The sequence below is a fragment of the Candoia aspera genome, chromosome 2 (assembly GCF_035149785.1).
Source record: "Candoia aspera isolate rCanAsp1 chromosome 2, rCanAsp1.hap2, whole genome shotgun sequence".
In the NCBI taxonomy this organism is placed as follows: domain Eukaryota; kingdom Metazoa; phylum Chordata; class Lepidosauria; order Squamata; family Boidae; genus Candoia; species Candoia aspera.
The window spans coordinates 117,283,619-117,310,073 of record NC_086154.1 but is presented as its reverse complement, the minus strand read 5'-3'; the positions used below and the strand labels follow the sequence as shown (position 1 = coordinate 117,310,073).

The following is a 26,455-nucleotide window of genomic DNA, read 5'->3' as shown; positions in this document are numbered from 1 at the left end:
AGAATAGCTATAGGAAAGTATTTTAGACAAGATATTTATTTAAATGAAATTCTAGTTCCTCTTCAGTGGAGAAGACATATTTACTTTCAGTGAATTCAAAAGTGTTTAGCTCTAGCTAAATGAATACAGAATTCCCCCCTCAATTCTACACAAATCCATTAACTTTTAGAAGGGATGTCTGCACTGTGGCTATATAACAATTGGTGCATTTAGTTCTGTGGGCCAAAGGCTGTTGATTATAGTTATTATAATATGATGCAGAACAGGTTTAAGAAGGGAAGTATTATATATAATTAATGGATAACCAAAAACTATTACAGCCAGAACTGAATGAAGTATATAAGGAAAATATTATGCTCAGGCAATATAAGTGAGCATATGGCAAAGTAATGGCATTTATGCCCTTTGCATTTGGCCCCTCTAACTCCTTGGTGGTTAAAAAAAAATCTGCTACAACATGCAACTATGAATTACTGTACTTTCATTTCAGAAAAGTGGGAGAAAGAATCAGAAGGGTCAAAGTGTACTATCTTTGCTGCTTCTTTTTCAGAAACCAGTACTTGAATTGGAAATAGTTCCCATATCCAAATCAGAAACTGGCTTTGAGAAATAACCATGGAAAATAAGTTGCTAGATTTATAGGGGAGTAGCCTGGATGTAAAGGTCCTCTGCTACATTAGTCTTCTTTTTCTAACCATGCCTACAAGTACAGAGGGTGAGTGAACAGAATGAAGAAGTGGCAGGAATTATCAGGGCAATGGAGGGGAGCAGGAGAATGAGCAAGATAAATACATGGGAAAAGCAGCTTTTGGTTTCTCCTACAAAACAAATATCTATTTTATCCAGGATAAATTAACTAGTATAAAAGGAATTATGTAACACTTTAGATTTACACTCCTCAAAAGATTATGAGAAAATCCATCTCTAGCAATAGGAGAGCTAATGCATGCCCTCCTTCCCACTATAATGCTGAGTCCGAGCAGAAGCAATGCCTGCCAGGAGCTTAGTGGCCAGAAACAAGCTACCTCCTTCAATCACAATCAAAACTACAGCAAAGAAGCCTATTATTCCTGTGTGACTATTGAGCCATCTGCTTAACTGGGGAACACAGCCTCCCAGATAGATGGTGCTCTGAACTGCAAACTCCTCCAGGCTCAGGGTGCCAAAGCCACACTGAGAATTCAGGATGGTACCATTTTCCAGTGGATCCAGACAACATGATGCAGGAACACTACAGGCTTGCACACCTGGAGAACTGCAGTTAAAATACCTGCAAGTTAAAAAAAAGAAGAAGAAACATTTCATTCTTAAGTACATCACAAGGCTCCCATCTCCCAGTTTCTTTCAGCATCTACTTTGTACCCCCAATGTCAGCCAGTTAGCATGGTCAATCTATGTATGGATTCACTGGATCAGGATCTATATATGCAGCAAGTAAACCCCACATTCAGCAGACAGAGCTGAATGCACAGCCTTGGCCATTTTGCTATTGCTATTGGGATCCAGAAACTCTTGAGGATCTAGCACAAATCATGCAGAACTCTTAATTTCTCAGTTTACCTTCCTTCCTCTTCATCTAACGGATGGGTTGTAAAATCAGCTACTACACTGCCTGCTAGGACTCAAGCCTGCTGCACTTACTCAAGGAGTGGTAGGTACAGCTGTAAGTTCTGCTAAGGAATCAGCTTGGGTTAAAAGCCCTAAGTGTAAACAGTTGCATTAACCAAGGAAGTCTCTGAACAAAAATAGGCTGAAACCACCTATGTAACAAAGGGATAATGTTCCTTATGGTATCTGCTTATGTCTGGTTTCCAAACTGTTGGGAGCCAGTTTTAATAACACCAACTGAGTTCTTGAGATAGTGAAATAGACCGAATTTAATTTCCACCCTCCTGGGTTAAACAGGCATCTGGGGTTGTAAAAAATGACTGGGCCAAGGATGTGTTCACAGATCTTACATAAAGCTGTTTCACAATGAAAACTGGTTATTCCTGCCATTCATCAGAGATAATAAATTAATCAGACAGATTAGGAATTATCTAGGGTATCTAACAAATAAAGAAAAAAACATATCACAGTGACTCTGCAGTAAACAAAAACACCAATATTTAAACAACACAGTTTTGAAAAGGTTTCCCTCTAGCATCAGTCAGGAGGAGGAGTCTGGTAGCATCTTTTCTTACTAATAAATGTTATTAAATGGCATGAGCTTTTGTGAGTTCCAGTTTGCTTGCTCAGATGCATAGAGACTAGCCACTCTAGGCATCTGATGAAGTAAGGTCCAACACACAAAAGCTCATACCTTTTAATAATGTTTATTAGTTGTAAAAGGTGCTACCAGAGCCCTTCTGTTTTTCTGCTACCAAAACATGGCTCTCTTTCTGCAGTCCCTAGCACTGGGTCTTTCTTGTATACTTTGAACCCAGTCAAGACTAATTTTCTCTGGACTGGATTCAAAATATGGAAGAAAGATTTGGGGTATGAAGAGTGACTACCTGCTTCTGCTCTGATTTTTTTCAGCAAGCAAAATCAATCAATCAACTGGGGTGGGGGGGATAGTCAATCATGGGGGTGGTTGGCGCCTTGATGGGGCCAATGAGGACACCGTTATTCCACCATCTTGGACTTTATATATTATATTTCTTATATTTATGTGTATTTATATTTTATACTGTATCTGTTCTAATGATACTTTAATATTTTATGTCTATTTTTTTTTTTTTTTATCTAATTTGTCCCCCCCTTCTCCTCCCATCAGGGGACTCTGGGTGGTTTACAATAATCAATTAAAACAGCAGTCATAAAATATACAATATAAAATCACAATAATAAATAATATAAATAAGAATAAAGATAAAAGGTCTAAGTGGCGAAAGAATCTAAAACAGTCCAAGGGTGGGAGGAGTGGTCTATAGCAGCCAGCCCCATGTAGATCTATTCCCCTCTCCACCCCAAGCGAGGCGGCAGAACCAGGTCTTCAGACTCCTCCAAAAGGCCAGGAGCGATGGGGCCAATCTCACCTCTGGGGGCAGCATGTTCCACAGGGAAGGAACTACTGCGGAGAAGGCCCGCTTCCTGGACCCCGCCAAATGAAGTTGTCTTAGAGACGGGGTCCGCAGCATGCCCTCTCTGCACAATCGGGTGGGATGGGCTGATGTAATGGGGAAGAGGTGGTCCCTCAGGTAATCTGGTCCCATGCCATGTAGGGCTTTAAAGGTAATAACCAACACCTTGAACTGCACCCAGAAGCAAACTGGTACCCAGTGCAGCTCGTGCAGCTGTGGTGTTATATATGCCCTTCTAGGGGCACCAAAAACAGCTCATGCGGCTGCATTCTGGACCAGCTGGAGCTTCCAGATACTTTTCAAGGGTAGCCCCACGTAGAGCGCATTGCAATAGTCTATATGAGAGATAACAAGGGCATGAGTGACTTTCGAAGGGCCTCCCGATCCAGGAAGGGGCGTAACTGGTGCACAGCACGTAGCTGCACAAAGGCTCTCCTGGCTACAGCTGCCACCTGCTCTTCGAGCAGGAGCCGTGAGTCCAGGAGGACCCTCAAGTTACGCACTGGGTCTGTCTGGGGCAGTGCAACCCCAGCCAGAACCAGAGATGTTAATGTCCCAGATACGGAAGAACCATTAACCCACAGCCACTCCGTCTTACCAGGGTTCAGTTGAAGCCTGTTGTTCCCCATCCAGGCCCCCACAGCCCCCAGACACTCGGAGAGGGTAGTCACGGCATCACTTACTTCACCCGGGATGGAGATATACAATTGAGTATCATCAGCATACTGATGATACCTCATCCCGTGGTGATGGGTGATCTCACCCAGCGGTTTCATGTAGATATTAAAAAGGAGAGGGGAGAGTACTGATCCCTGCGGCACCCCACAAAGAAGGGGCCGTGGGGCCGCTCTTTCCTCCCCTATCAACACCGACTGGGATCGGCCCTGGAGGAAGGAGGTGAACCAGCGTAAGACTATGCCACCCACCCCCAACTCCCTGAGCCACCCCAAAAGGATACCATGGTCGATGGTATTGAAAGCCGCTAAGAGATCAAGGAGGGTGAGGATGGATGCACTGCCTCCATCCCGCTCCCGCCAGAGATCATCCATAAGTGCGACCAATGCCATTTCCGTCCCATAACTGGGCCTGAAACCTGACTGAAAAGGGTCTAGATAATCTGTTTCCTCCAGGACCCTCTGGACCTGCAAAGCCACCACTTTCTCAACCACCTTCCCCAAAAAGGGAAGGTGGGAGAGTGGACGAAAATTGTCCAGAACAGTAGGGTCCATCAACGCCTCTTTAAAGGTAGCTGGGAACACCCCCTCTCCCAAGGATGTATTAACCATCGCATAGACCCAACCACGTCAACTCCTGGGCTGCTTTTACTAGCCAGGAGGGGCACGGGTCTAGATGGCATGTGGTGGCATTTACTGTCCATAGGATCCTGTCCACTTCCTCAGGTCCAACAGGATCAAACTGCTCCCAGATAACTGGGTAAGGCTGTTCCCCTTGTATCTCTTCAGAACAAGCCTCACGCCTGGAGTCTAACTTGGAGCGGATCTGAGCGATTTTGTCCTGCAGATGCTCAGCAAATTCCTCTGCACGGCCCTGTAGGTGGGTCACTGAGCCCACCTTCCCCAAAAGGGTTCGAGTGATCTTAAACAGGGCCATCAGGCAGCATTCTGCGGATGCAATAAGAGCAGAGAAGTATTGACCCTTTGCCCCTTTTATCACCACAAGGTAGGCCTTAATAGTGGCTCTAACCTGTGTTTGGTCGAATTCAGTCCTTGTCTTCCTCCAGTGGCGCTCTAGGCGTCTCTTAATCCTCTTCAGAACCCTCAACTCCTCTGTAAACCACGGGGAGTGCTGGGTTCAATGGGACAAGAGAGGCCGCACAGGTGCAATCCTGTCCAAGGCCCCAGCCGCCTCCCTATTCCAGGCTGCGGCTAGGGCCTCTGCTGGACTGTGCAGCAGATCACTGGGTATAACCCCCAGTTCCCTCTGAAACCCTACCGGGTCCATCAGTCACCAGGGGCGGACCAATCGAATGGGTCCTGCCTCCCTGCGGAGGGGGGTGGCATAAGAGAATCTCAGGGCCTCCAGGGCGTGATCTGATCATGACAAAGGGGACAGCTGTAACTCTCCCCCCAGATCACATTGCCACTGCTCCGACAAGAAAACCAAGTCCGGGGTGAGGCCACTGTCTTGAGTTGGGTCCTGATTTATCTGGGACAGGCCCATGGCTGCCATGGTAGCCATGACCTCCCGAGCCGCCTCCAAGGCACGCCCCAGGGATGGCAGGTTGAAGTCTCCCAGAACCATAAGCCTGGGGAACTCCACCGCCAGCCCCGAGACGGCCTCAAGCAGCTCAGGCAGGAAGGTTGCCACACAGCAGGGAGGCTGGTACAGTAGCAATACTCCCAACTGTTCTCGGGAATGCAACTTAAAGAACAGGGTCTCCCAACCAGCCACTTCCAGAGCAGCGCCCCTGAAGGCCACAAGAGACTCTCAGATGACAACAGCCAACCCTCCTCCCCTGCCCTGGGATCTCGGCTGGTGCCATACCGTAAACCCAGCCAGGCACATTTCCGAAAGGGGAACCCCCCCTTCAGGGCCCAGCCAGGTCTCGATAATACATGCCAGGTCTGCCTCCTCCTCAGTGATCAAGTCACATATGAGGAGGGCCTTGTTATTAAGTGACCTGCCATTAAAAAGCAGCAGCCAGGGACCAGGGCCCCTATGGATCTGCTGACCAGGGCCTGGGTCTGAGCACAGAGGGCCAGAACACACCACCGGAAGCAGACACCGGGGGTGTCTTCCCCGAAGATGGCCTGCCCTCCAGCTCCCGCCATAACATCCCCTACTCATCACCACCTCAATGATGTGCCCCGCCCTACAGCCCCCAGTGACTCCTAATCCATTAGCCCCTACTCCTGGACCTCGGGAGTCTCTGGCTCTTAGTAGGGCTCCCTCCTTCCATTCATACATCCTTACTCACAATCAATCACTCGCAGGGCGATGGTAGGCCCTCCGGTGCACCAGCTTCCAGTCTCGGTGCCGTCAGAGCCCAACCATCACCCCCCCCTATTCACTATGCCCCCCCCTTGAACTCTCTCACTGCTCAACAGGGGGCACTCATTCATTCTTCACCCACCCCGTCTCTCACTCAGGGGCTGAGTGCTCTTTTACACAAACACACTCCCAGACTCCCCCTCTTGTCTCTCACCCTGGGGAAGAGTCATTCACTCTGGAGGGGCCCTCGCAGCTTCCAGCTGTCTCAGGGCGGGGGGGGGATGGGCAAGTTCTTATTCCTAAACTCCCCACTCCTCGCCAGCAAGGTCTGCCATACCAAGGCCAACAGCCGGTCCACTTTCTTGAAGGCCAAGTCCACCCCCCAGGCCTGTAGCGTCAGTAGCCTGGTCCCCCTAGGTCGATCCGCTGATCCACCACGCCACCAGTTCATTGTGCCACCAAACTTCTCTAGCACAGCCCGAAGTCCCTCTGTCTCGCCATGGCTCGTCAAGGCCCGTGCCACCAGGGTTCGCGTTGTTGGCCAAAAAGGGGTCAAAAGATAGTCCCAGAAAGCCCCAGGCCCACAAACCAATGCTATCCCAGGTCGCTCCGCCAAGGCTCCCCACGTGGCTGAGGTCCTCCAGGGTCCGCCACACTGCCAGCCCAGTCTGCTGCTGCACCGCTGGCCACATCCACTGCTGTACCGCCAGCCCAGTTTGCTGCCGGCCCAGTCCGCTGCCGTGTCGCCAGCCCAGTCTGTTGCCGCGCTGCCAGCCCAGTCTGCTGCCACACTGCCCACTGTGCTGGCCCTGTCTGCTGCTGCACCACTGACTGTGCCACTGGCCCAGTCCCCTGCCACGCTGCCGGCCCGGCCCACTGCTGCACTGCCCACCACAGTGCCGGCCCACTCTGCTGCCACACTGCCAGCCCGGTCTGCCGCCGCGGTCCTCTAGGGCCTGCCGTCCCACCAGGGCCCAACCGAGCTCAGAAACATGAAAAAAGCATCTCCCACCTAAAGCAGCGGCCAGCGTTTGCTCTCAGTCGCCATCTTGAAATTCCTCTTGATTCCCTTGTATATTTTCGTTTGAGGTAATTTTACTTGTAATCCGCCCAGAGTTGTTGCAATATGAGATGGGCAGTAAAGAAATATGATAAATAAATAAATAAGGCTTTCTAAAATAAGAGCTCACAAGAACTTCAATAAACATCTGTGGCAGTGGATTAATAATAATAATATCCAAATTTCAAGGCCACCCAACTCTACAATGACTCTGAATGACTCTTCACTTTATAGTGAAGTACAGTAAAATTAAAAATTAACACATACTAAAGAAAAGAAGATGTAGCTAACCAAAAGACCAACCGAAAACACAGAAAATGGAAAAATATCTAAACCAAATAACTCAACACTTGTGGAGATCATAATTCAACACTTGTGGAGAACTACCATGCCTAGTGTTGGAGACTAAGAACAACCTGTCCTGGGAGATATGGACTTTTCATCATAATGTGCAGTGTTAATTCTACAAGAATGCTCCCATATACTTCCATCCAGAAACAATAAAATACCTTGGATTATTTCTGGATGAAAATATATGGGAGCATTCCTGAAATCAAACAGCAAATAGCACCACCCATTCACTCAAATTAATTATACAAAGCTAGTCAGCTTACTTTGAGGCAGAAAATCCCTTGGCAGCAAAATTCCAGTGGCATTAGGGTGAACAATGTTAAGCTGAAAAGAACATGTTAAATTTTCCAGATTTCAGAGCTACAAATTTCTGTCTGCCTATCTGTCTGCCTGCCTATCTATCTTACCCTATTTCTAGACTGCCACATTCTCCAAGGATTAAAGTTATACACTACTGTTTTGACACTCTCCTGCTTTTCCTGGAAACTGATAGTATAGGCCAAAACTTATACTTACAAATTTGTTTTCCAGTCTAGATAAGACTCTACTCCACAGCACTGGAGGCCTGCTTGAATTTCATCCATAATGAATTGGAGATCTGGGTCATCCTGGTAGCGTAACATTGCCACCATAAGAAAATTTTGCAAGGAGGCTTTGATGTGGTCACTCAGAAAAAAGAGAATAATTCCACTGAAAACTTCCAAAATCACAAAGGTTATTATTCCTCCAGTAAAAAGCTTCAGTAGAAAGATGTTTTCAAAGCGGGCTCCAGTACAGCCCAAAAGGGATATAGAAGTAGCTACTAACCCCACTAATACAAAAAAAAGCATGGGGTCACTGCCCAAGTATGTTATTCGCTCACTTTCTAGTGATTCCTTCTCTGAGAGCCCCCAAATTCCTAGGGCCAAAACGAATAATCCTATAACGGAGAAGGCTATGTTCCAGACAAAGATCAAGCATTTAGCACAGCAGCTAAATAAATCCAGAGGAAGATGTGAAGGTTGATGAAGGAGGTGCCATTGTCTTGTCTGGTTCCAAGAACAATCACTTTCTTTTCCATTAGGTCTCAGAGGAGTGCCTTGTGCATTATATGAACAATATATGTCCAGCTGGTCATTCTAATCAACACAGAAGAGAATCAGAAAATGTAAATTACTTATCAGAAATAGGAAACAAAATAAGGGAGATATAACATGCATTATTCCAATTTGGAAGTGCAATATTTTTACATGATGACTGGACTATTAAAAAGAAACCCACCAAGATTCATTCCTCTATGCCACTAGATTATAGCATCTAAGGTGTTTGGGGCCCCATGGGGATTAAGTATACCCTTCAATATATCTGGCATCTATGGCATGGATGAGGAACCTATTGCCATCCAGATGTTACCAGACTTGAATATGGCATTAACCCTAGCTACTATGGCCAAAGCTGAGAGTAGCGGGTGTTATACACGGAGGGCAATGGTTTTCCTACTTGTGCTGCATTGTTCCATAGAACAGGAATGGGAAAACCAAAGACCTCCATGTGTGTTGATTTCTGATTTCCAGTGTTATTTATTTATACACTTTTGTATACTGCCTACTCTAATGACTCTACAGTAGGTGGAATATGGTACAACCTTAAGAAAAATCTGTGAAAGAATAATGTTTAATAAGGTATTTGTAAAATCTTCAACCATGTTTTCTGAAATAGTTTACTGTACAAAAAGGAATTTGTAGCATTTTAAATATTAAAAAATGGACGTACACCTTTATGGATGCCAATCTATTATCCAATCTACAGACTATTATTCTGAGAGAGGGGCATAAATATATCAGTGGTTGGAGGTACAGGCAATGATAATTATTAAGCAAGAGTGACCACTGTAGAACTTGAGAGATTCTTGCCCTGGTGAGATTAAGTATCTAGTGTGATAGGAATGCTTTGTGTCCATGTAATCCATGGAAAATAGAACTGAATCTCTTTAAAATGGTCATTATAAGACACAAGAATTTAAAAGGTGGGTATTATCAAGAAGCAGTGAGAAAGAATTCATAAAAAGGGAAGAAAAATGCTGTCACTTATTTGTAAATGAAATACAAAGATTTGAAATGAGAAAAATGGTTAACAATGGCTTATTATTGTAAAACTATTTTAAGACATCACTTCCCACTTCTGAGAAGTGAGGATGAGGGGTATGAAGCCAGGAGGTGCTGCTTCTCAGTGGCAGTGTGGGTACTGTACTTTGGGACAGCCTTCTGGCATAGATCAAATTGGCTCTCCTCCTTGATGGCTTTTAGGAGGATGTTAAAGACCAAACTGTTTTGAAGTACATTCTAGTCAGCTAAGTAGAATCTGCCATCTGTTGTTTTTTGTTTTGCTATTGTATTTATATTGTCTATCTCATTTATGATGCATTTTCCATTCAATTTAAATTTACTGTACTATGAATGGTTTAGTGTTTTCATACCAAATTAGCTGCCAAGAATCACCAGACTACCTCAGAATATTAAATAAATAAATACATACATACATACATACACACACACACACACAATATTCTCTCTCCCTCTCCCTCTCTCGTAAGGCTTCTCTTTACTTGGTATCCCCATGTCCCCACCTATCCATGAATGGTGAAAAGAGATGAGAAGAGTGGAATGGTTATAACTGAAAACTTTCTATTTTGGCCACTCTAATCTCCTGGCTCTATTTCTGGAGGTCAAAAGACAATCATCCCTGACTCCAAACTATTTTTGAACAAAAAAACAGCCAAAGGAACTAATTCTGGTCAATGTGCTTTTCCTTAACCATAATGATTTGAGTCAAGTCAAGCTAAGCTCAATGTTGCCATGGCTTAGCATGTTTTATGAACCAGATTTATTCAGAATTGCTGCTTAAGGAAAAATATATGAAAATGCTGAAAAATTGTTGATGTTAAAAATCTTAACTGTTTAACTGAAGAAGTTATGTACATGTTTGATTTTAGGTTTGATTAGTATTGTATTTCTTCTGGCTGCCTAATTTAACTTCATTCAGAAAATGTTCCACCCCATAAAGTCATGGACAAGAGAAAAAAATACTGATGGAAATGTAATGTATAGTTAGACAATTTGAACAGAAAAAGGAACCATTTCAAATAACTAAAGGGATGCAATATGAAAAAAGTGGTGGACAGTGTTGACACATGTATAGATGAACATGAAATATAGCAAAAGTAATGTTGCTAAGAGCAACAAACATCAAATGAGACTGAAAAAGTTTGTCAGCAAAGAACCATTTTTTAAATTTAAAAAGTCATTTAAATAATCAAAGTCAAAATAAATTTACCTTGATGCTTTTTAAGGGTCCCTTATGACATAGTTAAGATGACTCAGCGCATTTATTCTGGAAAAAAGTGCCATCAAATTCACTGGTATTTACTTTTAATACATATATTTGTTAGGGTTATTAATACTATTTCTTATTGGAGATTGCTGCAGGATGAATTAGAAAGTTTATCCCTCTGGAGCATTATTGTCATATTTTCCCATACATGCTTCTTAGGCAACAAAGAATAAATCATCTCCCAATTAAAAAACAAACACAATTGAAAAATAGCACCATATGCCAAGAACAAAGACCTCCAAGGACAAAAGCTGAAACAAAACCAACATATAACACAAATCCTTGTTATTACCTTTGATAGCAAAGCTTTTATTTCATCTTCTCCCATCTTGGTGTTCTGAAAGTAGAGATACTTCAAGAAAGAATTCACAACTGTAATAGGTTTCTTCATATTTAATGTATAGCATGCAATGCATTTGAATGATTCTGCAGGTCTTTGGACTAGCCAAACAACAGTCTAACATTCGTATATGAGAACTTTGGAGTAGACCCACCACAGTCATACATGCATCATGTGAGAAATCACATTTCTGGGCTTAAAGAGTCTTGCTTTGTCTCACTTGCTATAAGTATATTCATCAAACAGAAATATATTATTATGCCTGTCAGCTGAGTGCACAGTATAACTATTAAGGCTGTGTAAAACATTCAGATGAGATAGTTAAAGTTTGCAATGCATGGGAGTGTAAATAAAACACCTCTTTCAATCTTTAAAGCAGCTATATTTTTGCAAAGCTCCTAAGCTTAGTTACTTAAAAGCTGCTTCCAACTATTTCCACATACATTTGAATGCTTTGGATGATCCTTATAACTATGTTTATTTTATTTATTTTCTATCCCGCCTTTATTATTTTTATAAATAACTCAAGGTGGCGAACATACCTAATACTCCTTCCTCCTCCTCTTTTCCCCACAACAGCAACCCTGTGAGGGGAGTTGGGCTGAGAGGGAGCGACTGGCCCAAGGTCACCCAGCTGGCTTTCCTGCCTAAGGTGGGACTGGAACCCTCAGTCTCCTGGTTTCTAGCCCGTTGCCTTAACCACTACACCAAACTGGCTCTCATACATACATACACACGCACACACACACATACGTACATACATACACACACACTCAAAGATATACAAAAATGTGGATTGCTGTTGCATCACAACCTTCTATAACAGATATCAAGATTAAAAGCTGATTTACATTATGTATGCATTTACCATACATAATGTTATGGTATTCCGTACATACCAAGTGTGTTGTAAACAAGAGGCACATTTAACACCAGAAAGGGAACGTGTACAGATTGTAGAGTATCTGGCCTGTAATCCACTGAATAAAATATGGATGTAGATGTGATATTCCCAAACTCAGTTGTACATTTTCTGCATGATGAAATCAACTGGTTATCTCTCACCCTTGGTTTCCTATCTCTAAAATAGTAATCCTATTGAGGTTTAGCCCTATTGTCAAGAGTTACATTATATAAAACATAAAAGCCTTGTATTTACAGTAATTGTAAACTGAATATTAGACTGAATCTCTTCAAGGCTATGCAGTATCACCAAGATAACCTCCCCACACCTACACAGTCCAGGAGATTTTGATATGCAATGCATACAATACATTGTGATTGGCTACTATTGCCAAAGTACATTAGAAGCAAATGATAACTTTTGGGATATTTACAAGAGGCCTTAAATAGCATCCCCAAACAGGTTTGTAACCCAGAATCTGCAGGTAAGCTTTTGCTGAGAGGAACCAATACAAATGGCTGACCTAAACACCTTTACCTGGAACTAGGATCAGTTTAATTACTCTGCAGCTACAACTGCAATTTAATATATGAGATATCTATATTAAATACTGAAGGTTATCAAACTACTTAGAGAAATTGTATCAGGTTTTATGACTCAGTTACAACATATTTATTACATCATAAATGTAATATTCAGAAGGATAGTTTGAAAATGGTTTGGGTCAACATCCAATTAATTGTCAGAATGACATACAGTAATGTGTTGCAAATGCATGCTTTGATCAGTATTTCTCCTTCTAATAATAGTCATTAACATTCACCACATGTAGTTTGTTTCATTTTGGCCTTAATATGCTACGCATATTATGCATATACTACGCATATGGTTTAAGATTGGGAAAGGAGTATGGCAGGGCTGTATACTCTCACCCTACCTATTCAACTTGTACACAGAACACATCATGCGACATGCTGGGCTTGAGGAACTCGCTGGAAGAAACATTAACAATCTCAGATATGCAGATGATACCACTTTGATGGCTGAAAGTGAAGAGGAACGAGGAGCCTTATGATGAAGGTGAAAGAAGAAAGTGCAAAAGCTGGCTTGCAGCTAAACCTCAAAAAACCCAAGATTATAGCAACCAGCTTGATTGATAACTGGCAAATAGAGGGAGAAAACATAGAGGCAGTGAAAGACTTTGTATTTCTAGGTGTGAAGGTTACTGCAGATGCTGACTGCAGTCAGGAAATCAGAAGACGCTTAATCTTTGGGAGAAGAGCAATGACAAATCTCGATAAAATAGTCAAGAGCAGAGACATCACACTGACAACAAAGGTCCGCATAGTTAAAGCAATGGTGTTCCCTGTAGTAACATATGGCTGCGAGAGCTGGACCATAAGGAAGGCTGAGAGAAGGAAGATAGATGCTTTTGAACTGTGGTGTTGGAGGAAAATTCTGAGAGTGCCTTGGACTGCCAGAAGATCAAACCAGTCCATCCTCCAGGAAATAAAGCCAGACTGCTCACTTGAGGGAATGATATTAAAGGCAAAACTGAAATACTTTGGCCACATAATGAGAAGACAGGACACCCTGGAGAAGATGCTGATGCTAGGGAGAGTGGAAGGCAAAAGGAAGAGGGCCCGACCAAGGGCAAGGTGGATGGATGATATTCTAGAGGTGATGGACTCATCCCTGGGGGAGCTGGGGGTGTTGACGACCGACAGGAAGCTCTGGCGTGGGCTGGTCCATGAAGTCACGAAGAGTCGGAAGCGACTGAACAAATAAACAACAACAAATGCTATGCGAACCCAGCCATTTACAAACCATAGTTTAAGGCATATTAGGTGATGCCCATTTGTGTTTTATACAATGATTATGATTAAGTATACCATGGCTTAGCTTAATACATATAGCAGGGCATACATGATGTTGGAAGGAAATCTTACCAGGTCCATCCGGAGCCAGGAATGGAAGTATTCAGGTGTTGCTTGGACAGCAGTGATCTTTATTTTTCTGAGAACAGGAGGTACAGAGAAATCAGCTGTCAAAGATGGCCACACTTTTATTTTTCCCACAAGTTCTTTATATAGGAGAGCTTGGCTATTGTTATGCAAAAGTGTTCCCGCCCTCTGGGAACTTCTGAGAAAGTGCACTTGACTGGTTCCTTGGCAGGGGGCGCTCTCTAGGAATTCTAGGAAAGTGCAGTTTATGGGAATATAGAGAGGAGGCGCTTTATGGTCAGGCTCCCTGCTGTTTGTGTTTCCTGTTCTGATAGTCCAGGTTTCCTGCTGGGCTGTGGCTTTGTCTACTAGCCTTGAATGTTCACCTTGGAAGGAATCTTTTCTTATTTGATTATGGAGATCTGTTTGGCTGGGGAAGAATGTTTACCTGAAGGGGCACTGCTAAGTTCTGTGAAGGGGCAACTTTTGTCTTACAAGGTCTCTGATTAAGTCTGAAGGAAATCTTTTGTCTGAACAGTTGGGATTTGAACAGTTGTCTGTCACATTTTAATCTCTTGCATCCTCTTTGTATGAACCCATTCTATTTTGTAATCTTTAACCTTTTACCTTGCTTGAGGAGGGGAAGACAATATGGTGGAAAACAGTGTTTGGGGAAGACTGCATGCTTGGGGAAGACAGTATGGCTGAACAGTGTTTGGGGAAGACAAGTGGGGGGGGGGTCTTGAATTCTTCTGACAATAAAAAAAAAGTAATGTTGATTATAGAACTACATTTCCTTTCTTAATACATTAGTTTCACCTTTACACACAACACACATAGAAAACAATTTAAATTTAAAGTAATTCCACCTTGATAGGACGTATCTTCATTTTCAAAGGCTACTAAAAGTATCTAGGTAGCCAAGCTCATGCATCACATTAACCCTTTTGTCGTAATCATACTTTGTTCACACCAGTATTTGCTAGGTTCACATTACATCCCGAGTCATAAACCTGAGTCTTAAACCAGTCACAAGCCACAAAGGCTTAATTCATTCATCACAACAGACCAAAATCAAAATATATTGTGGCTTAGTAGGATGGAAACTCAATACTACTGATCGTCCTATGAAGCAGGACTGACCCCTGTGATATGACAAATGTCTTGGTTGTGGCTTATTCACCAAACTACATCAACACAACGCTTAGTATGATATTCAAATCTGGTCCAACTAATTATTTCAAGTAAAATCACTTCTCAGTATGCAGAGAATGCATTTTGATTATAATGGGCTTTCCTCAGAGACCCTTTTGCAGCAACTTCGTGGATAAAAGTTTGGGAAGTGCAGGGCCAGGTTTTCTGAAGCACAGACTAAGACTTTACGACTTTTTGTGCCGTAAGAACCGGGCATCTGCATGCCTATTCCCTTCCCAGCCTTTCTACGCAGAGAGGCGGCTCCGCCCCAGACCACACGAAGGAAAGCTCTCGGATAACCAGGACCACTAGGCGGAGCCAGCGAATGAGAAAGGAAGGGGAGGTGGCGGCAGGGTCCTCTTCGGGGACGGACCTTTTCTACCCGGAACCTTGTTGCTTCTCCTGTGCTACCGGGAGGGAACGGTGACGCGGCAGTATTGGCGGCGCACGAGCAGCTGAGGGCGGGTAGGGGGCGGAGCTACCGGAGCCGGGGCAGGACGAGGGTCGGAGCGGCGGCAAGGATATGGCGGAGACCATTGTAAGTTCGGCTTGCGAGGGCGGTACGTTAAGGGGATGAGGCCAGGGAGGGAAGGAGAGGGTCTCCCTCCTCTGTTCCCTCCCTCCGCTCTTTTGTCATTGTGAGGCGGGGGGCGTCTAGACCGGCACCGCGGTCAGAGCTCCCCCTTGGCTCCCCACTTCCCCAGCGCCTCCCCGGCTGGGTGCTGACAGCTCTGCCCTGGGATTTCCTGTGGGGTGGGAGGCAGCAGCCCGTGGTGGGGTTTATTTTCCTGCCCCGTCTCCTTGCCAGGTTTGAGGAAGAGGAGGGGGATCGCGGCGACGTCTCTGAAGGGAGGCTGCGCGGGGGGGAGGTCGGTCTAATGGGCCCACGCCTTCAGCGAGGGTTAAAATACCGGTTTCTCTTTCCAGTTAATCAGGGGGAAGAACTCAGCACATCACAGCTCTGAGCCAGTTTCATAATAATTTTTCTCCCCCCAAAAGTAGTGGGACTTGGCAAGCTGGACCAGAAATGAATAATTTTCAAAAGCAAATTCTACAAGTTCTCTGAAGGAAACTTATACAAATCGATAGCATGGATATGTCCAGTAAGTTGGAGTAACATCATGCTATCTTTAAGGCAGGATATTCTGGGAGTCGGAAAATTAAAAGCTGATGGTTTGGTACAAATGCACAATACATATAATAGCCTATCTCTAAAGGTTTTTCTCTTGAAATACTGGGCTACATTTCCCATCATCCCAAATCGGCATGGTCATAGGAGTTGTAGTCTACACATGTAGAAGGCAACAAGAAGTTGGAAAGTTTCTGTAACTCTACCTGAATAGTTTCCTTTCAGTCCCTAATTATTTTATACCTTGGCATCTAGGTTCCATATTAACATTACTTGCAATACATTAAGATAGCTACGTCCATTGGACATAAGACTTCCTGACCACAAGCCCATAAGTCTTGTATTAGTTTGTATGCCAGATGGGGTAATATAAACCATATGTGTATCCCTGTGGGTCACTAGTTTTTGGTTTTAGACAGTAGGAAACTGTACTCTCAGTAAATAAGGGAAGCTTTTGCCATGCTAGAAGTACTCTAGTACTTGCTTTACATTAACAGCATTTAAGAAAAAACGACAATGTTTTTCTTACCTGAATTGGCAAAGGTGAAAAATTCTTCCCTGCCCTTTATGGTCAGTGAAAATGTTCAGCTAAGGCATACTGAAGAGTAAGCAGGTCCTACCACTTTAAAAGCATTTTACATTTCCATCTTTCTCTTCTATCAGCTTTTATTTTAATAAAGAAATAGATGGAAAAACAGAATGAATGGCAGGAACAACCCAAATTAAAATTATCTTTTGGCAGCTAGGTTTGTATAACATTGCATAAAATTGGGCAGCACAAGTTTTAATAAAGTTAGGTTAGTTTGCCTTGTTTTGTATTAATAAATTGCCAATATCTTATCTTTGGAATTAGTATTGACTACATTGTGTTGGGGTGACATTGATAAAGTTAGTTACATAGAGCAAATTGCAGGCAACACTTTCTTAAGCAATTTTGGCAGGTAATCTGTAGCCTTCCATCTCAGAAGCTAGACTATAATATGAATTCAGTTCCTTTTAAAGCCTGCTTTTGGTTGAGTTGAATCAGCATGTAGATAAAGTGCTTAACAGAATCTTTAGTTTGCTTTTAAAATAGGGTGTCCATGTGGTGTTCTTTAGGCTGCTTATACAAAAAATCAGATTATATCTGATTTCTTCATTATTCAAGCGTATATTAGAGTTTCAGTTTTATTTATTACATTTTTAAACTAGCCAATAACCATTGTACTTTGGATAAATGCTATGACTATTACACTGTGCAAGGTAAAACTATGGGAGATTATGTAGTTTTGAAATAAATGCTATTTGCTATTTTTCTCAAAATTTTAAGGAAAAAAGTAATTTTACTGCTTGTTACAGTTCCAAATGTCACTGATGCAAAATTCAGGTTTATACATGACATTTGTCAAGTTTGCTGGCTAGCAATATCTGTGCTTCGGGATATCTCCTGAGGCATCAGTTGGTAGTTGTCTGTACATCCACATCTGGAAATTACGGTCTTTCAGCTTTTCTTTAGTTTTTTTTTAATTTACACACCAAACTTTTAAATGTTTCTATTTTTAAAAAATAGTTTCCTCACTTGAGATACTCTTGAGACTTGTACCCAACAGAAAGCGCACACACACACAATATCTATTTTTAAAGAGATTTTAAGGATTGGACATTGTTCAAGGAGGTAATTAATGATTTGGCATCATCCTAGGATTAGTCATTTAGCTGCATCTCTAGGTAGAATCCTGGGTGGAATTATGGAATCAGCACTTTGAGGGAGAGGAGTTGAGCTCAACACAAGGGCATCTTTACCTTTTAAAGACAGGATTGCTTCACAATGGTGCTGCAGTGTAGCCAGATCCTGTTCATATTCAATCTGAAGTTATCTATGCTTACTGTGATAGGATTATCAAGGAAGCGAGTACAGGATTGCTTCCTTGCACTTAGATTTTTCTGGAAACAAGTGTTGGAAAGCTACAATGTTAAAACAGTGTTTCAGACATTTTATAGAGCATCTGTATGTGTGAATTTCCACTCTCTTTAATTCTTACATTGCAGTGAAGTTAGCACCAACTAATCTTTAAAATCTGCCCTTAAATTTCATAATCTTTCAAGTACAGATTTGAACTCCAAGCAGAGGCATAGCAAGCGATATAGGGTTGTGCATATTAATGCAGCTTGTCTGTCTTTTTAAATTTCACAAGATGGTATAGTACAATGTTTAGTGCTAAATGTTGCACAAAAACAAGTTAGCCTCTTACCGGAGCTAAGCTTGACTTCAAATGAATTGCTGTTTTCCTCAGTAAATAGCTGCTATTCTTTCTCTGTCCCTGTATATCCCACAGGATTGGTGTGACTTTTCATTTTAATGAAGATGGATGACAATTTTCCTTTAAAATGAAGCATGCTAGCAATTAATGATGCAATGTGATGTAATTTTTTTGCAGTCTAAAAAGCTCGTGAGTTTTCCTTATAGGCCTGAGTTTGATTTCTGCAGCTTGTAACTTAAAAACTCAAAATTCATTCTATATTTTTCTAACGCTGTGTATTATAAACTGAAAATGTGAAAACGGGTTGTACTTAGCTATTAATTTCATTCTTTCTACTAGCTATATATTTTTGCCAGAAACTTTTTTTTATATTTTAAAGACAAAATTACTGAAATGTTACATCTCTTATGTATTCTCTGTGTATGAATTTTTTTGCCTTAATCTTGAAAATTTGATGGACTTATTTTTGCTGTCTAACCTTTTCCCAAATCTTTAAAATGCCTTATAGATAATCCGTGTCCAGTCACCAGAGGGAGTAAAACGTATTACTGCAACAAAACGAGAAACTGCTGCAACATTTCTGAAAAAGGTACTCTGTTTTGGCATATTCTTTGGACTTTCCTAGGACAGTAATAGAAGTATATCTCACACTGGTTGAACAAGCCAGTCCATGCATCTACTGTTTAGAATTTAGCTGGATTTTCACAAATTTTTGGTGATGTAGAATTAACATCAGTGTTTGACATTTTTATGGAAGCTTTATCTGAAGTCAAAGAAAGCAAGGAAATTCCAGGATCTGTATTATGACAATGCCTTTATTAGGCCAAGTCAGGGTAACCAAATAATGTGCATCTCTCTCAAGGACTTCATCAGATAAAATTGCAAAAGAAAAAGTTGGGGAGGGGTCACATTGTGGAGTCTACATCTAATTACAATGTTAAATTGTAGTATGAATGTCTGCAGAGTATGGTGAAGTACAGATACGGTGTTAGGTTCCATTTTGGACTTGTCCTGACATGTTGGAATGCTGTTCCTGTTAAAGGAGTGTTTTAAATGTTTGATGGGAAAAGATCTGGTGTGATGAATTACAACATCTGGCACTCAGATGTTGCACAGCAAAAATGCTGGTCTCCATGTTGAGAGACCAGCAGGATTAATACATGTGAGATGAGCGGAGTGAGAAACAATTATTGTAATTCAGAATTGCCGTGTTAGTTGATACCTTTACCATTATATAATTACCATGAGAAAAAACCATCTGCACCCATAAGCATATATAGTAGGAATAAGATTGTATTACATTCTGCAGAATTTAATTCCAGTAGTGAGGAATGTGCTGATAGACCTATCTATTATCATTTCTGTAATTATTGGCTACTCATTTAGTGAGAGCCAGTGTAGTGTAAGTGTTTAAGCTACTGGATGAGAAGCAGTGAGACTCTGGTTTTAATCCTCCCTTGGGCACAGAAGCCAGCTGGGTGACTATGGGCCAGTCACTCACGCACAGCTGAAAACAGGTTCTGTGAAAAGATGGCTGAAGGACAAACCCCTTGTCACATTATGCACTGACGGTACCCCGTAATTCTTTTTAAAGTAATTCTACTTTTAAACACAAATAACTTTTAACCAGTATGTGCAAAGTAAGGCCCATGTTCATTTCTATAAAATAAATAGCTTAAAATCCTGGTGTAGTTATAACTTAAAACTGAAATACAGCTGTACTGGCAGGGCTTCTCCTCAATTTCAGAACTAACAGGAAAACCATGAAGTTTCTTACTGCCCTCTGTGAATCTGAAGATGGGTACAGTGAGGAAAAGCCCGAATTCTTTTCTTCTGATGCAGAAAAGGCACTTCCCCTAGCCCATGGAGTTGGACCTTGAGCTCCACGTAATATCCAGAGATTAAATCCTTCTTGTGTATGGGTAGGATTATGGCAAGCACAAATTTTGCTCAGCTGGCCATGCTGGCTAGGAGCTGTTGAATCCTGCCAATAGAGGGAGTACTTTTTATGTAAGTCAGCCAGATAAGCTTCTGCAAAGAACAAATTTCAGAAATTTTTGTTTATATTGATAGCCATATTTCAATTTAATGTCACTTATTTGGATGTCCAATTTAAAATATCCTGTTAGCTCTAACGAAGTTTTATACAGTATGTATTTGCATATAAGATTGTTTGTTTCATATATTGTGAAACGGTGAATATTCCTACAAATTCCTTTCTGTTTTAAGCTAGGGAAGGAAAATGTTGGAAGATTTCAGATTTATTTGCTTCCTTTTTCTACCAGTTTTGGCTGGTGATTGGCTTAATCTGGTTAAAGCAATGAGTTGTCCTCCACAGTAGATTAAGTATCGTTAATCATTAACATAAGCAATCAGGCTTAGTTTCTAAAGTCCCTCCTTATAAAGCCTTGTTAATTTAAATGTGAACAAATAATTCAAATGTAGATTCTTTGAGTAAATATTTTTGATAAATTATTTTCACACTTCTGTAATATTTACAGCCAGAATAAGTTGCTTTTTATCTTAATTTCTATAACAAATTAATTTATTTGTATAGGTTGCAAAAGAATTTGGCTTCAGAAATAATGGATTTTCTGTGTACATCAATAGAAACAGGACTGGTGAGATCACATCCTCTCCCAATAAGTCTCTCAACTTACTGAAGATCAAGTAAGTATTCAGTAAAATAGTCGGGCCACTGTTGGACTGAAGTTGATTCCAATTGTGTTTTGACAAGCCAAAATAATATAATCTGATACCTGTATACAAGTATCTGTTAAATATTCCCTGAGTTCTATTTATTTTATGTATTTTTATGTTACCCAGCTCAAATGACTTCTGACATTTTATTATAAGATATGTATCAAATCAAAATATCAAGAAACGTGAAAATCAAAACTCATAATACACATAGCTGCCTAATCATCAAAGCAGTAAGCAACATCAGTCCCTAAACGCCCATTCAAACAAAATGATTTTAATTGCTTTGCAGAAGATTGTTAGGGAGAGCACCAGGTGTACGTACAAGGGCAAAGTGGCATGCAGAGACCATAACAGAAAAGCATTTCCTTTAGGCCTGTGACCCTCTGCATTCTCATAAGGGTAGGACCTTGAGCATCCCCCTGCCCCCCATGCATGAACCAGACAAATTCTGCCTGGAGGAAATGGTTTCTAAGGTACCCTGGAACAAAGCCATATAGAGCGTTATGGATTAAAGACAGCATTTTTAATTGGTTTCAGAAACCTATTAGCAACCCGTACTGCAATCAGAAAATAGTATTACACTTTCATAGTGGTTCTCACCCATTAGCATTCTGGCTGCTGCATTCTGTATCAACTTCTGAGTAATAGTCAAAGGCAGCCCCATTTAGAGCACATTACAGTAATCCAAGCATGTCATAAGAGCATGAGTTACTCTTACCGGGGCTTCCAGATCCAAGTAGGGTCGCTACTGGCACATTAGCCCCTGCTGGGCAAAGCCTCTATGTCGTAGTGTCCATCTGCTGTTCCAGCAAGAGCAATGAGTCCATCAATACCCACAAGCTGCAGACTTGTTTCTATAGGGAAGGATAACCCTGTCCAAAGACTGTAGTGGGGCCATCTTGGAACCAATATATTTCTCAACAGCTAGTAACTCCGTATTGCTGGGATCTAGTTCAAGCGTGTTTCCAGCCACCCAGATCCTCACAGCCTCTTGGCTTCAGGTTAGAACTTTCATAGCATCTCTGGTTCAGTCTTGGGTAGTGATACACAACTGAGTTATTATCAATGTATTGATGGTATCTCATCCCAAGCTGATGGATGACCTCTCCCATCAGCTAAGTGTGATCCAACAATATATGTAGGCAGACCCACCCTTGGCAAATAGACATAATAAGTGCAAAGTTACTATAGAAGTTAAAAGGCAATGGGAAAAGAGCCACATTCTGTGGCACCCGTACTGGAGCAGCCACTGGGCTTGACTGCTCCTCCTCTTCCACTGTTGACTGGGTGTGACCATTGAATAGGACCACAGCCACTACAAAACAGTGCCTCCAATTTCTACCCCCTGTTGATGGTCCAGTAAAATACCATGGTTGGTGATAATCAGACACCGCTGAGAGGTCCAAAAGGATCAAGAGAGAGACACTCCAACAACCTTAGTCCCAATGAAAATCATCCACCAGAGCAACCAGTGCTGCTTCTCTCCCGTGTCTAAATCTTGACTGAAGGCTGAACTCTGAAGCTGATGTATAACCTTTTCTATAGTGTTCTCTAAAAAGGAGAATTTGGAGAGAGAGCAGTAGTTTCCCAACATGGCTGAATCAAGAGATGGCTTCTTTAGGAGAAGACATAACAAAATGGTTGTATCCCATCTTCCTTTAAAGAAACACCCTTGAATCTTGTTGCTCATGCCTTTGCCTCACAGCTTGAAGGAACCAGGAGGGAGATGGCTCTATCACACAGGTCCTATTTATTTCTATGGTTGTAGCTGAGACAGATTCAATTGATTTGCTATCTTACAGAAGTATGAAGTACCCAGACATGCTGTGGATGTTACCTTGGATTTCAATGTTTATTTTAACACTAAGAGAGAGTAACCCAATCTAGAAGAGGTTGGACTCCAAAATTGCCATCTTCTTTTCAGGATAGCTGTGTATGCATACGATCACAAATAAATCAGCTTGATTAGATGGCTGAATTGCTTGTTACTTCTGAGGAAGTTGTCTGTGATTTAAAGGAGTCTTTGACTTTTTCGAGTACTGAATTGGTAGAAGACAATTTTAAACTAAAACAGGTTATATAGGCACACACATGACATCTATTTGTTTTCCTCTTGGCTGATTCATTGTATTTTTCAGGGTAAAGAAAAGATGATCATAATTCTTGCTTTTTTACTTTAAATTAAATATCTTATTCTGTTGTCATTTTTATAATTAGAGAGCAGTCATTTATTTATTCTTTCTGTTAGAATAATGTTGCTTTTCCAAAATGGTGTACTGTGGTAGTAAAGTCTATGTGCACACTCATTGTAGTGTCTACTTACTACGTCTTTTCAGCAAGGGCATGTTTGCCTGTGGGTGTACTTATGTATTTTCTATCCCGCTTTTATTATTTTTACAAATAACTCAAGACGGCGAACATACCAAATACTCCTTCCTCCTCCTATTTTCCCCATAACAACAGCCCTGTGAGGTGAGTTGGGCTGAAAGAGAGGGACTGGCCCAAGGTCACCCAGCCGGCTTTCATGCCTATTGTTGGATCACATTTAGCTTCCTCATTTCTTCCACCATGATAGAAAAAAGACTACCACTAGTCACATCTTTTCTATAGTCTGAAATTTCAAATGGCTTTCTGCAGGTCTTTATCATAAATACATGTGCTGCATATTCTTTTGTTATAAAGACCTGTGGAAGCCATCTGAAGTAAATACACGGTGTGCATATTTAAAACATTTGCATACTGTTGCTCACTCATGTTTGACAGTACACTACTACAATTAAAATAACTATTAAAATATGGCATAGCATATTTAATTCCCAAATGCCAGTTGAAACAAGGAGACAAAACCTCCTCACTTTTTTCTCTGAAGCTTAAAGGGAAGAGGCTGCTCCATTTCCCTTGAATGTACTTTTTATTTGGGGCAGGCAACTAATTGGTTTCCCTGTCAACCCTTGATGTTACTGTTATGAGAAAAAAAAGCTAACCTTGGTAGAATAGGTTACTCATCAGCTCCCTTGTGAATCACCCTCGGTCTACTGGTGTTTGGCAGCTTGCCAATAAGTGTAGATAAAAGAGAAATCTGAGGCTGTTTAGAACTTATTCTTTCCTTGGCATCTGTTCTTATCTTGAATAGGATGGGGAGGTGGTAGTTCTTTTACTACCATTATAAAAAATGGCTCTTTGAGAAATGGTATCTCAGAAAAATGCAGTTTCAAAAGATCCAGCAGCATTTGTCATGAGATAAAAAGAAATGATGTAAAAAAATGGAAAGTTCTTAGACTGCAGTCCTGTGCACATTTATCTCAAAATAACCTCAATTGAACACAGGGGAACTTACTTGCAAGTAAATAAGCATAAGATAGTTCTAGTTTAGGCTTAGTGCAATTTGGGTTTAGATCCAGTTTTCCTTTGATCTGAATTCTGCCCACAGGACAATCAGTTGCAAGAATGGGGATGATGTTTACTGATTATGGCTGTAGCTTCCTCAAGGGCTGTTTCAGAAGGTTGATGAACCATCCAGAATAGTTTGGGAGATGGCACTGGCAGCTTGGAAAGGGAAACGGGAATTCAGAGAAGATTGTCTGTAAAAGGAAAGACTGTAAATGGAAAAGATGGTATGATGAAACCTATAATATGTACAATTGCTAGTCCTGTAGAGTATCCACCTAAAATCTACCAAAGTACTTGCAAATTAAAAATTGAAATATTTTGATGTTGAATGTAATTATGAAATTGATCATTCTGCAACAGTTCTGTCATATTTTTGTCTTTTTATTTTTGTAGACATGGAGATATGTTGTTCCTCTTTCCCTCAAGTGCAGCTGGCTCTTCCTCCGAGAACATGGATACCTCAGTTTCTCAAGGAATACGTCCACTAGGTGTTCCCCACGTGGTAGAAGATGAAATTGATCAGTACCTAATAAAACAGGATGGGAAAATTTATAGAAGCAGAGACCAGCAATTGTAAATATCATTGTGTTTTCTTTATTATTCCGTAAAATTTCTCACAGTTTGCTGTTTGTTTCCTGCTTTCTTTGTCTATTCCCCATTCCCAAAGGTACCTAAAGTAAATCCATCTCAGTTAAAGCACTTTTCTACAATTTGGTAGTATTTAGTAATCTGAGACAGGTTGGAGTAAATGATACCTGGACATGTTACATTTTTCAAGGCTGCTTATGAGGAACAGAACTCAAAAAGGGACTCTTTCTTTAGAAATATGGAGAATTTGTATATTGGTCTTCAGAACAGGCCAAGGGAAAAAATGGTAGCAGCTTTTCTAGGAATGTCTACCTCTTACTTTGGGAACCATTTTGATATAACTTTTGCCTTTGTATTTATTCAATCCAAGTTATAAAAATAGTAACTCACATCATGGAAGTCAAATGGTTGGTAATGAATAAATGGCCATATGTTCAGTAATCTAAATATCCCCTCTGAAATTCTCACAGAAAGTAGCCTCAGACAGACTTATAATCCTAGGCCTTTTTTTTAAAACTACATTATTCTAATTCTTGCTTAGCAAAGAACACTGACAACCATTGAAAAGACCTGATCAATTTAGACTGTTATAAGCTTTACTTGGTCCCCAAGCCATTTATAGCTTTGTAGAATGAAGTGCATCTTGTAACATATTAACCAGTTGTTAAAAGCATTTAATGAAAAAGGTTTGTAGCTTACTGCTTGAGTAATCCATTTGTTTCCATCTAGAATCTTGGAGTGCCACAACTTGGCTTATGTCCTTATATCAATACTATAGATGTAATAGCAGTAGGCATAAATGATTTCAGCAAAGTCTGGGTACCATATGGAGTAGCTCTTACTTTAGCCAAAATTAAAATTGTGCAAGAGGGCTGTAAGCACATAGTATAGGCTTGATTTTTTTTTTTATTAAATACAGTTGCTTATTCAAAATTCCAGTATCATTCTCAGTAAAAGTCCTTTATGTTTTGAAATTGATCGTTGTGGTTGGACTAAATGGATTTCTAGTAACAACAGCAAAGAATGAGAAATAATTATCAACTACATGTAGGGACGTGGTGGCGCTGCGGGTTAAACCGCTGAGCTGCTGAGCTTGCCAACCGGAAGGTCGGCGGTTCGAATCCACGTGACGGGGTGAGCTCCCGTTGCTAGTCCCAGCTCCTGCCAACCTAGCAGTTTGAAAACATGCAAATGTGAGTAGATTAATAGGTACCGCTTCGGCGGGCA

At 41.4% G+C, this 26,455-nt stretch overlaps 3 protein-coding genes across 3 annotated transcripts in view; 2 read left to right on the top strand and 1 right to left on the bottom strand.

Moving 5' to 3' along the window:
• The window catches only part of ACTG1 (actin gamma 1), a 234,712-nt gene that overhangs the window by 49,123 nt on the left and 159,134 nt on the right, over window positions 1-26,455 (top strand). The gene's annotated exons all lie outside the window — the stretch shown is intronic.
• On the bottom strand, window positions 730-13,999 carry TSPAN10 (tetraspanin 10). Its single transcript, XM_063292937.1, has 3 exons — window positions 13,991-13,999; window positions 7,945-8,546; window positions 730-1,270 (listed from the first exon to the last, which is right to left on the bottom strand). The coding sequence occupies exons 1-3, from the start codon at window positions 13,997-13,999 to the stop codon at window positions 940-942; spliced, it is 942 nt and encodes a 313-aa protein (XP_063149007.1). The 3' UTR covers window positions 730-939.
• The window catches only part of NPLOC4 (NPL4 homolog, ubiquitin recognition factor), a 52,110-nt gene continuing 41,272 nt past the window's right edge, over window positions 15,618-26,455 (top strand). Inside the window, exons 1-4 of the mRNA XM_063293410.1 lie at window positions 15,618-15,716; window positions 19,056-19,136; window positions 21,105-21,217; window positions 25,034-25,213. Of these exons, the coding sequence (XP_063149480.1) occupies window positions 15,702-15,716; window positions 19,056-19,136; window positions 21,105-21,217; window positions 25,034-25,213 (389 nt within the window). The 5' untranslated portion in view covers window positions 15,618-15,701. The remainder of the gene's footprint in view (window positions 15,717-19,055; window positions 19,137-21,104; window positions 21,218-25,033; window positions 25,214-26,455) is intronic.

Bases quoted from the DNA above. Each gene is read 5' to 3' on its own strand.
- TSPAN10 (XM_063292937.1), bottom strand. The intron at 1,271-7,944 runs GTAAGTATAAGT...TTTAACTTGCAG, and splicing joins CTAGACTGGAAAACAAATTT to GTATTTTAACTGCAGTTCTC.